At 41.8% G+C, this 12,489-nt stretch overlaps 1 protein-coding gene across 5 annotated transcripts in view; it reads left to right on the top strand.

Moving 5' to 3' along the window:
* Positions 1-12,095, top strand: part of FAT3 (FAT atypical cadherin 3) — a 703,955-nt gene extending 691,860 nt beyond the window's left edge. For 3 of the 5 annotated variants that reach the window (XM_021926426.2, XM_021926427.2, XM_021926425.2), the window contains 4 exons: positions 2,583-2,696; positions 4,786-4,845; positions 5,460-5,495; positions 6,090-12,095. In XM_021926426.2, coding sequence (XP_021782118.2) covers positions 2,583-2,696; positions 4,786-4,845; positions 5,460-5,495; positions 6,090-6,712 — 833 coding nt within the window. In that variant the 3' untranslated portion in view covers positions 6,713-12,095. The remainder of the gene's footprint in view (positions 1-2,582; positions 2,697-4,785; positions 4,846-5,459; positions 5,496-6,089) is intronic. The other 2 variants (XM_021926429.2, XM_021926428.2) reach the window with 1 other exon arrangement.
* Positions 12,096-12,489: the final 394 nt, after the last annotated feature.

Here is a 12,489-nt window from a genome sequence, read left to right as displayed (position 1 = left end):
GGAGACTAAAGGAATCTTTGCTGTAACCTATAACTTCATCAGGACAAATGGCTTTATATCCCAGTAGTAGCTGTGTCCTAGAAGGCTATGGAAGGCTATGGTTATAGTACTGTGGCATATGTTGAGGGAGAAGGAGGGAGCAGGAAGGTTTCAGATGGAACTAGAGACCATGGGCAGCCAGGGAGATAAAGGTTTTCTTCATGGAGGAAGGGAGTATTCCTACTGATATGAATAAGATTTCAGTAGGACACTTTGGAGATGGCCTCTCAGGAACAGGAAGAAGCTCAGTGTAGAGGACACATAAAGGGTTACCCGAGAGATGTCTGCCTCTGTTGTTCAGGTGAGAGGTCAAGGTTAGAAGTGAAAGTTTGAACGACATCTGCATGTAGGATGGTGGACTCTGTAGGAGGGTGAACTCACCAAGGGAACAAGAACAGAGAGGATGGTCAAACCAGGCCTCCAAAAGAACCCTGTAGATGACTACATGTGGGCTTTGGGCAGAAGGGGAGGAGCCAGGCAAGGAGACAAACACTTTCCAACAAAGAAAGAAAAGGGAAAAGGAAATGGCCCCTGTCCAGAAGCCAAGAGAATGTCAGTAAGGTCATCAGTATTGACTACTGTGAAACTGCCAAGGAGGACACAGGCTAAAATAGATGTAGAGTGAGCTTGATGATGAGAGGAGTCTTAGCATCTCAAGTGCCTCTCAGTAGAGCCATCAAGGCAGAAGCCAGAATGCAAGGGTTGAGAACCAAGAGGTTTGATGAGAAAGTCAGGGCAGCAGATGCATGTGAAGCACGCTGCTGTGTGTTGCATCATCTCCTTAAACCATCACAGTGCCCCCATGTTGGTACCATTACCAGGCCATCATTCCATGGAGGAAAAAACTCCATTCAATGGGTGAAATACTCACCTGAGGGCACCTAACTAGCAAAAGGAGAAGTCAGGATTAAAACCTGTGCTCTTACCAGCACTGTTCTTGGGAGCTTTGGTAGGAAGGAAGGAGAGCGGTATTAGAGGAAGAGGATTTCTTGATGATAGCAGAGGGCCAAGGATGAATTCTTTCTATTCTAGTGCTGCCCCAACATGCTATCTGCTGATTCCATCTTTCTGTAGACACATATATTTTAAGCAGTTGCTCTTGAATTTCAGTCATAAATATATTCACTCTCAAATTATCTGTTGAGTTAGACTTTACTATAATCTTGCCAATCCAATAGCTAATAGGTTCTTTTTTATTTAGCAATAAGAAAGGGGGGAGTTGAATAAATGAAGGAGTGGAGAAAGGAGTTTTATGCTCAGCACTTCATTCACCAGAGTGGATTATTTGTCATTTCCTTCCTTGTGTTCAGGGTTGAGCTTGTGCACACCTTGTGCTTTTTTGAAGCTCATCCTCATATTTTCTGCAATGTGGCTGTTAGGAGGTGAGTGTCTCCCTGGCATATCTCTCCACTTATATCGGTTGTTTAGCCAACTCCTGTGGCCTCAGCCTCTGACAGCAGATGCAGAGCCACCATGCCTGTTCCTGACATCGCCCTTTTTGGAAGAAACGTGATTTCTGTGGCCACAGAGAGGAACAAATGTTCCCTTAATCACAAGTCTGCATCTCTTTGTACCATTGCGTTACATGATGATTTGCAGCTCTTCCTGGTGATCACTGCCCTCCTCCCTTCCTGATGTGACAGCTTTATTTCCAGAATTCACTTCAGGCCAAAACTCACATTTCCCCCCAAAGTCTTGTTGGGTTGTATTGAATACATTTCCTTCTTCGTTAAGCAAGGCAGAGTTAGCTGGTGAGACAGTTTCTGGGCTACTAATTCATTTTGCATTTGACAACCTCAAGATATAGGCTGTTTTTATTGCTTCCTTTAGTCCATCAAATAAGAAAGTAGCCCTGGTGTGGGTGTGGGTGTGGGTGTGCGTGCACGCGCGCGCACACGCACGTGCATCTGTGTGTTTCTGGCTGTCTTTGTACAGTAAAGAAGGAGGACATATATGGATAAGGGCATATCCACACCACTGCCAGCCCTCCTACCTGACACAGGGTGTAGAACATGGTCACTCCCAAAAATGATACAACACTGCCCTCTAGAAGGCAAAGCTGAAAACTCCACTCACTGTCCAGAGATGGAAGTTAGGATAAATGTAAAAGCATTCTCGCCTGTAAAATATTTATACCCCTATTTTAAAAGTAATCTCATTTAACCTGGTGTTGACACCTCATCAGTTCATGTAAATTATGTAAATTAACTCTGAATGGCAAAGAGCACTGCAGCCACTTCATCCTCCTTTTACTCTTCACTCAGTTGCTTCACTTTGAGGAAGGAACAGCTACTTTTGGCTGTCAGCTGTTTGGAAGCTCATTTATTATGGGCTAAGGGTTTCAAATCCATAATGTAAATCACTTGATTGACAGACCTTTGCCCCCAATGGCACAATCAATTTTCTATTGTGGAGCTAAATTATTTTCTCTAAGCAAATGAAAGAGCCTCAAGAAGTGAACTAGCTGGGAGGGTGGTGGGCAGGAGGAAATAGGCACAAGGTAATCAGTGTAATTTCTGCTTTCTCTTTGGCTGTCCACGAAGACAAAGCGGTTGATGACCCGGGAGAAGTGACCTGCTTTGCAGGTAGTAATAAAGGCAGCAACTCTGAAGTTCAATCCCTCAGCTCCTTCCAGTCAGATTCTGGTGACGACAATGGTAAGAAGTCATCAGATTTGTTCGGAGTGGGTGGGTTCTGCTTCCTGTTCTGAAAGACGGTGGTTGGGAGGAGGGTGGTGTGACTGGCTTTGTTTCTCCACCTGTTCATGGGCTTTTGAGCATGTTCACCAGGTTCCTGGTTTACTCCATTGTTGGATGTCATTGCCAAAGGAGCCCCCATTGAGCTGTCACTGTGGGCAGGCCCAGAGATCTGTATCAGGGGTTGATGAAGTTACCCTGGGCCTCCAGTAGTGAGTCCTCTTTGATTTGGTTCGTGGTGGAACTACTTCATCCCAAATGATATTCTCTAGCAGACAGAGTAATTTATTTCTTTTTTTATTTTACCAACGATCTCTTCCCTCTTCACTATATATCCAACATGCCCATCATTAGAAATTAGTTCAGAGACAAAAACCTTCTAATAGAACCAGTGGAATCTTCATTCAATTGAATCCCCCTTATAATCATTTGGGTTATGGGCTTTTGGAGAATTTATTTAAAACTATGAGGCAGCTCCTTAGAAAAATGCACATACACCCAAAATGTTGCATGCAATTTCTCATGGTTCACAGACTTTGTTGACACTCCAAAGCTGCTACCTCTACCTCTTGTGAACTTATGCTTATGGAGTGGGTGCTAATGCTGGACTGGGTTTTCTGAGCTGAGGAACCAGCTTCGGAGGATGGGTTGTTCTCCCCAGGGCAGGGGAGGGAAGCAGGAACAGTCATAAAACAGTGAGTGTTTTCAATGCGCTGAGTAAACCAAGAATAATTTCAAACAGTCATCCACAGAGACAAGCAGCCTTACCTTAGGTCATTTTCCCATTTGTCAGCAACTAGCAACAAATGGATACTTATTAATTTATGTAATCATTCAATCTATAAATCCTTGCTGAATTTTTTCCATGTGCTGAGTCCTTTACCCAGAGTACAAAATGAAAAATGCATAGCCCTTGCCTCCAAGGCAAATACAGAAACAGGTGAGCTCCAAGACCATAGAAGCAATCATGGAAGTAAAAGAGCCTATTTTCATCACCACTTTCAAATGCTGGCACTTCTGAGAAGTGCAGATGCCTTCAGTGTATCTGTCTGCTGGGACAACAAATCGTGTAACAGTGGATTTTTTCTGACCATTATCGGAAGGTCAAAGACACACCCCCAGATCTGTATGCCTTCATGTATCCTCTTTTCCTCCTCCCTAGCCAGAAGAAAAGCTGTGGCTAGTTTGCACTTTATATAGAAGCACCTAAGAACGTAGACAGTCCAGACTCCAGGCAGCAGATGCAACAATGATGCCTGGTTAACTGTTCTCCTGGGCTCTGCTGTGTGCACCCTGAGGATCACACTCTTGCCTTTTTATGCTTAACATTCCAAGTTGGTCCCAAATGAGGCAGGTGGTGTTAGGAACTTTCATCAAACTGGTTTTAAGCCTGATCACCTCTCCACAAGCTGTTGTACTGAGCATTAAGGCAACCCACATAGACCACAGATATCTCCTTCTCTATTCTAACTATTTGAGAGGCCAAATGCTGACTTCTGTCCACACCTTACTGGTGGAAGCTAGGCCTTGGGTCGTTCTGGGCCATCAGTGGCATTATGTGACTGTGAAGCCATCAGCCCTGCAAAGGTTATCCTCTATCACTGGCATTTGGTTCAGAGCAGCATGACTGACCAACAAATAATTATCCCTGGGAATAGTGAGGTCTTCCTCTGAGAGCCTTTGGGAGTTGCTAATGAGAAATTAGCATGAGCTTGATGAGCCGCTGCCTTCCTAAATTGATTTTGCTAAGTCATGAGGGGTGAGTTTATGACCCAGCAATCATGACCGATCCTGCCTTTCAGGAGGACTGGCCTTGGATTTGCTGCCATTTCTCTTCCATTCCACAAATCCCGGGACCCTCTAGATAAAGGTGTCCACTGATACACTCCCTAACAGATTGTGGGGAGGCTTTGGGTGTTTGCATGCTGCACTTTCATTGTTGTTGTTGTTGTTGTTGTTGTTGTTAAAATAAGTTAAGGCGTGTTTAAAATACACAACTAACCTGAAGCTGTCCTTCCCCTCCCTCCGATCTTCTTTTCCTGACCACAAGCCTCCATAGTGACTGTCATTCAGCTTGTCAACAATGTAGTTGACACTATAGAGAATGAAGGTATTTACTTTTTTTCTTCCATAGCATTTCTTGAAATTTTGCTTCCATGTTACTTTGGACTAGGAGTGATTTTAATGGATTGGCCACAGAGTGGCAATGAACAGCTGGTTTCCGATGAGATGTGGGGTATTTCTCTATGGATCTGTTTTACAATTTTGAAAAAAAAAAAAAACCTAGTTCATAATTTATTTAAAAAAAATGTGGGGTACTCTCTTTATAAAATTCCTTTCAGGAGAAGAACACCCAATTAGTTGCAATCCAGATTAATACTAAATTTACCTTTATATTCAACATGTGTTCATTGAGCTCCTACTATGAGCTGGGAATCCTTAAGAAATCATTCAGAGCTGCAATATTACAGATACTTATTTCAACCAGGTAACTTTTATTAGCAACTTAATAAAATCAGGGCCTGGCATAAATGTGATTTATCTGTTTTGTTTTGCTTTGTTTTTTTCCTAAGTAACAATGGGAAGAAATAAAAAAGGCTAAACTTATTCATAGCCCATAGGCCTTTAGGAGCATGTTTTTTAAAGTCATTTCAAATGTTCTGTTTTATCCCTCTTCATGTGGTTTGGATTGTCAGTTTTACTTTTCCCTTTGTATTTAAACAGTGTCTGTCATGGACCAAGGACAGAACTACAACCGAGGTGACTGTGCCGCAAACCTAGCATAACTTTTATTTGTGTGTTTTGAATTGCTGAGTTCATTCTTACCCTGTTCCTGTCCCTCTGCCCTGATCTGAATTTTGCATGTCTCAGGTGTCTCGCTCAGTATTGGAGGTGAAAGCTCCAACAGCATTCCCCTCCTAGCCTCATCCTCTGTGAGTGTGTTTCACCCATTTGCCTGCACACCTTCCTGCCTCCTGTGGTCCACAGCACAGCTGATGGACCTCTCTGCAAGCACGTTGCCAGTCTCGCTCTGCAATAGCATGTGACTAGGAAGAGGGAGTGGGGACAGTGCTCAGGGGTCCTGGAACTGTCTCCTTGGCGTGCCCTCGCTCTTCATCTCATGGCATGGCTGAGTGTGAGGCTCTGCAGCAACCGGGCCTCAACCTGTCAGAGTTGCCATCGCCTTGTTCTCCGCAGGCCAAAGCATGGCTGGCCCCATAGACCCTTGTAAGAAGCTTCTTAGGGTCTCTTGGATGCTAAAAATTGCATGTCAGGTCCCTTCCCTGCTCCTTTCCCAGCCATGCGCCAACTCCAGTCTAGAGGAAATTAACTGTCATGGTTTTTCTCTTGCAGCCTATCACTGGGACACCTCTGACTGGATGCCAGGGGCCCGCCTGTCGGACATAGAGGAAGTGCCCAACTATGAGAACCAGGATGGAGGGTCTGCACACCAGGGGAGCACACGGGAGCTGGAGAGTGATTACTACCTTGGTGGTTATGACATTGACAGTGAATACCCACCCCCTCATGAAGAGGAGTTCTTGAGTCAGGACCAGCTGCCTCCCCCTCTCCCGGAGGACTTCCCGGACCAATATGAGGCCCTGCCACCCTCCCAGCCTGTCTCCCTGGCCAGCACACTGAGCCCGGACTGCAGGAGAAGGCCCCAGTTCCATCCTAGCCAGTACCTCCCTCCTCACCCATTCCCCAATGAAACGGATTTGGTGGGCCCGCCTGCCAGCTGTGAATTTAGTACTTTTGCTGTGAGCATGAACCAGGGCACAGAGCCCACAGGCCCAGCAGACAGCGTGTCTCTGTCCTTGCACAATTCCAGAGGCACCTCATCCTCAGATGTGTCAGCCAACTGCGGCTTTGACAATTCCGAAGTAGCCATGAGTGACTACGAGAGCGTAGGAGAGCTCAGCCTCGCCAGCCTTCACATTCCCTTTGTGGAGACTCAGCATCAGACTCAAGTGTAGATACCACATCTTGGGTAGTTCACCCTGTTTGTTACAGAAAAGTGGAAGCTGATTGGCTGGGCTTGTGTCCCAGTGGAGCATCGTCTGTGGAAAGAGAAGGGAATATGGTATTTTTCCACTAGAAACTTCTTCACAAGTCATACTGTCCCAACAAGCAAGCTTGATTCCAGTTGGGTGAAAATGAAAGGCTCAGAAATTGTTTTGGAGAAGTGTCTGGTAATCCTTGATGGAGGTACCTCTGTTCACGGCTAAAAATGCAAAGAGGGAAAAATTATTTCACCCACTAAGTTATACAGCAGTCTTGTATGGCTTTGTGCAGTATTGTACCCTGGAAAGTGTTACAGCGTCAGTCCTTGCAGTATTAAAAACTGGCAACAATCAAAGAGGCATTGTTGCATGTAATTTTGAGCCAATGAAATGAAAATAGTAGTAATGATTGTTGGAAAAGTTAGTCTCTTAGGCGAAAGAAAAGAGAAACAAATATTAAACAAACCAGAAAATGGGCTGAAGCCTTTTAAATCAACTCTATTTTTTTGATAAGCTGCCCAATTTTCAGCTATAAAATTAGGTTTGAATAACATGTTTAGTATGCTCAGTTGTTTCTGTTTGCTTGTGTTAAGCATCCAATCTAATATAGTTGGGTTTTATGATCTTCGAGAAAGGTATCAATGAAGAGCAACGTGAGGCTTTTGGGTTCCATTTGGTGGGTGGGGGAGGAAGTTGGAATTGTTTGAACATTAGAAAGAATGTGATTATCTGGTTGGTTTTGTGTTTTCTGGTAAATATTCCAGTCGGTAAATCTAACATTGCTACAGAAGTTGGCTTTGTTCATATAGGTTCTCTACAATGAGATATTTTTAGAAGTTTAAGCAAAACTCACAAATTCAGGGAGAAAAAAAAAAGAAAAAACGATACCTTCAAAGTTTGCAGCCTAGATAATCACAATTCTTGATAATGCAGAGGAAAGGTGTCTGTTACTCGAAATCAGTAGCGTCACCATTATAAATACAATTATGTTAAGAAAAGAAGAAAGTAGACTAGTTATTGTGTATAAATTATAATAGTGCGTGTCTGTCTGGGCCTATGTACAAATACGTGCTTGCACTCAGTAAGGCTGCTCTTGAGGAAAGCTAATGTGAAGGTTTTGGGAAATGGACCATGTTGAAAATTCTGTCAGCAAGCATGGCATACCTTTCAATTTCTCTGATCTCTATGGTGTTAGAGAAACATCAAATGTCATATTTTACCCTGGTTCAGTTAACTTTATTTTGGTACTGCCAATAAAGCAAAATTGTGCTTTTTTTTTTTTTTTTTTTTTTTTTTTTTTCTCCTCGAGACAGACTCTTGCTCTGTCACCTAGGCTGGAGTGCAATGGTGCAATCTCGGCTCCTGGGTTCAAACGATTCTCCTGCCTCAGCCTCCCAAGTAGCTGGGATTACAGATGTGTGCCACCACACTCAGCTAATTTTTTGTAGTTTTAGTAGAGATGGGGTTTCACCATGTTGGCCAGGCTGATCTCGAACTCCTGACCTTGTGATCTGCCTGCCGTGGCCTCCCAAAGCGCTGGGATTACAGGCATAAGCCACCGTACTCAGCCCAAAACTGTGCTTTTTAAAAACAGTATTTTCTTATAATTTTCCAGAACTAACCTCTGTTTTTAAAATGTGTAATGTTTGATTACACCCTGGGATTCCCTTCTCATCTGTGGGCTTTGGCCATGATTTCCAAAATTAACAGGAGAATCATTCCACTGGAAATATAAAAATCCAGTCCTCAAAACTTAAAGTTGATAAGTTGAATGACTTTCCTCTTTTGCTTCAATCAGATTATGGCCGCCTGTGCAGTGGCCATGGTAAATATATGCATATTTGCACTATCTGCTTAATGAGCAAATCTGTGTCCACAGTTTCTGATGACATATGGCATTGGTGTGTAACTTGTACTGTCCTGAGTCTGTGCATTATTCACTCAGACATATTTTTAGTTATTTCAATTGCATTTAATCCACTTCTTTTTTATGAGTCAGTGTTTCTGAAAGTTTATGCAAAAAAAAAAAATCCTTTTTCATTCCCAAACTTTCTAAGTAAGTGGATACACTTCACAGGTTTTTCAGCCTTTCTCTTCCTGTCTCTTGGTCAGACCTACTCATGGAGGCATTATCCACACTGTGGTCTTGAAATAAATGAATTTCACTAAGGCTGCTTTCGATAATAAAGTCTTTGGTATTTTTCTTATGTAAGAGGCACATTTGCAAGAGTCATGGAAAAAAATGACAAACTAATGGCCTAGAATAGAGTCACTGCTACACTTTAAGTAATGCAATGACATAAAAACCATCAAAGTAAAACCAACAATTCATTTCTTGCCCCCAGGAAATATTAGAATGAGATTAATGCCGATGAGTCACTACTGCTTACACAGCATCTCTTCAAGGGAGAATGCCTGACTGACACAGTAATGAAAGAATAAATAGATCCTAATGCAGTCATGAAGCCACCGAAGAAAATTGTGCCCACCCTTTGCTGTCACCTATGTAAAATATCTCTTTCTTTGGGATATTGTCCCCTGATTTTCTGCAGAATAGCTCTGCAGCTAAATATATATCAGGCAAGCATGTATTATGTTTTGATTCATTATCTTTAAACACATGCTATCTCTTCACTTTTTGGAAAGTTAGATTTCCCTGTAGATTACAAAATGCTTTGCAATCAGGCCAAGATGCTACTAGGTGGGGATGACCACTGATTCAAAACAGCTGGAAGAGTCCTATTTGCTAGTCCAAACTCCTTATTTTATCAAAGAGGACACATACCTAGAGAGGGGAAGGGACTTCCCAAGCTCACAGAGGAAGTTAGTTAGCTTAACAAGGACTAGAACCCATCCATCTGGCCAATATTCTTTTTACGTAATATTGTTCACCCCTACCCTGCCTTGAGCGTGGGAGCCACCTGGTTCCGATGGACCCTCTGACTTCCACCATTCTTTCTTTGGAATATGCTATAAAAGGAAATTCATGGAGAATATTTTTCTGGAAGCCAGTTGATCTTATGTTTCCTTGCAGCCCCTCTAGGCAGAGGGGTTATAGAATTCACACACATTTCTGTAGACATTCATCGAAATGCTGCTTTTGCCAAATGAATGTTTGTATAATAGGAATGAAATGATAATTACAGAGTTCAGCTCAGACCAGTCATCAGTTGTAGTGAAACTTTGATTATACCGTTACCTACTGGTTGCATTTTTGGTTTTGGTTTTGCATTTTTTTCTTCCCACCAACACTGGCTACTCTTTGTCCTACCCCCTCCACCATGATGAACCATGTGGAAAATATTTAAATCAATTGGTGTCCTTCTCATTTTTCTAACATGTATGTGCCACCTCCTGGAAGCCATTTCCCATAATCTGTTGTAGGCACTTTACTAGTATTGCACACATTCTGGTTAGATTGAGAATAGCTAGACTCTTGGTGCTCGTCATATAGTAAGCAAGAACTTGAGGGTAGTAAAAGGTGAATAAAGTGCATGCTTCATTTATTCCCTTTTCTCTATGAATATTTTGCTGCTGCGTTCTAGTCTATGCCAGCTTTCCATGTACCCTTGACCTGCCTATTCATGAAATGCCATGTAAAAGACTTAGTAACATGAGTAGGTGGTCCATGCTTTGAGGTTCGTCCAATTAGAGAATCAATGTGAAAGCCTGGAAAGGGGAACTAGTTTGTAGGATGTGCCTGGAACTTTCCTTGGAAATTACTAGCACATTCTGGAAAAAAAAGCAAGTAGAACATATCTACCATCAGTCCTCTCCTACTTACTTCCCACCCCACCCTACCCACACTGATGCTATGTTTGCATCATCAAAGTCAGGGGAATTGAGAAAAGAGATTATCAAAATAAATTATTAAAGATCCAGAAAACAGTTTTATGTGAAGTAATTCAGGAAGATCTAGTGTTCATTTTGCATGGATTGTCCAGGTAATTGTCTGGCTCTTCACTCCGCTGCCTTCCCAGTGCACAGGTATTGCTAAAGTGGTTAGGCTTTAATGTTTTATGATTTTAGTTTCAAACCATGGGAAATGGAGATTTGAAGAGGCATTTATTCCGTGTCATCATTTTGCGTGCTCTGTGAGAAGGTGGTTATGTGTTTTTGCTGGTTTGTGTCCCACAGTGTTCAACTGCACATTATTCTGATGAAAATCCACAATGTCTTTGAGCTTCTGGTTGTGTAATGCTGGGGTTTAAAGTCACCATTTGTGGGTCTGGCATCAGTTAATATTTAGCCAGCTGGCTAAGAGATAGGAAAAGAATATGGTATTTCTTTCCTTATGTAATAATGAAAAGCAATAATTAAAGTAGGTAATAATACACAAAGGCCATAATTAGTCTCTTCTAGTGTTTAGAATGCACTTGAGAATCGTAGAGTCATTTGGAGCGTGTTTGGACCGATTAGTATGTACTGTAGTACACTTCTGGCAAACAAATACCTGAATTGCTACTATTTAACAATCTTATGAGCCCACACTACTGCATTTTGGGAGTGGCAAATGTGTTTGGAAATGGAAGCAGTTCTTTTTAAGCACTGTATCAGAGAGATTGTCTTGTACATTTGCCTGTTGCAAACAGGCTGGTTTGTAAAAGATGTATGTTTTGGTGTTTAAAATGTTTATAAAATTGTATATAAATGGTTTCAATTTTCCAGGCTTTTGTAGATACTATATTTGATGCCTATCAGGATGCTTTAATTTGGGGGGTCGAATATAATTGTAAGTCATCCACGCTGTTGGTCTGCAAACTTTTGAGGTAACTACACGCACACAAAAAAGGATTTTAGATTTGAATATGATGTTTTTTACTCATTTCAAAATGTACTGTAACCTTTCTTTGGTTCTTGCTGTTTTCATTTAACTTTCTCTGTTTTCAAGAAAAATGTTTTTATTGACATTTGTAAAAAATGAATGTGTTTTGCCCAGTTATTAAGTGTTTTATTTTTATGCAATTTCAGAGTCCCAGTGAGGTATGTCATTCCTTCATACACATGCACCTCCACCTCAACTTGCACACACATCACACACCAAACCTTATGCAAAGGGGAAAGCTAACACTTAGAGTGGATTTTGTCCCTTAAGAAAATGGATTGTTCCTGCATATATTGCTGGTGGCAGTATTCAGTCTTGTGTTCTTTTTCTAAAAAAAAAAAAAAAAAAAGGAAAAGAAAAAAGAAAAAAAGAAAAGAAAAAACAAAAGCAAACAAAAAAAAAGACAGCCAAAAAAAAAAAAAGAAAGAAACAACAACAACAAAAAAAAAACCACAACAGTGTACAGGTTTGTAACTGCCAAAATTTGATGGTTAAAACAAGTTTTCAAGTAAAAAGAAAAAAATGAAACTAGCAATTGTGTTGACTCTTTTTAAGTGTTTCCTTTTCTTTATCTTTAACTTTAATTCATTGCTCACATGGTATTTAGGAGGGCATATTCCACAGGGCATGGGAGAAAGACGTGGTACAGAGCAAAGCTCTTTAGCCCTAGTCAACCCCTGAAAGAGAGAGGTCTCTAGTCTGAAAGGGATGTTTTAGTTTTGTTGTGTTAGTGTGGCTTCCCTGACCCCCCGAGGCTTTTTACCTCCAGAAAAACTTCCATCTGTCCTGGTACACATGTTGAAATCTTATGTAACTTCTTTTTTTTTTTTTTTTGGGACGGAGTCTCGCTCTGTCGCCCAGGCTGGAGTGCAGTGGCTGGATCTCAGCTCACTGCAAGCTCTGCCTCCCAGGTTTACGCCATTCT

The sequence above is a fragment of the Papio anubis genome, chromosome 12 (genome assembly GCF_008728515.1).
Source record: "Papio anubis isolate 15944 chromosome 12, Panubis1.0, whole genome shotgun sequence".
Taxonomy (NCBI): domain Eukaryota; kingdom Metazoa; phylum Chordata; class Mammalia; order Primates; family Cercopithecidae; genus Papio; species Papio anubis.
The sequence above is the reverse complement of the archived record's forward strand: the minus strand, read 5'-3'. Positions and strand labels throughout refer to the sequence as shown.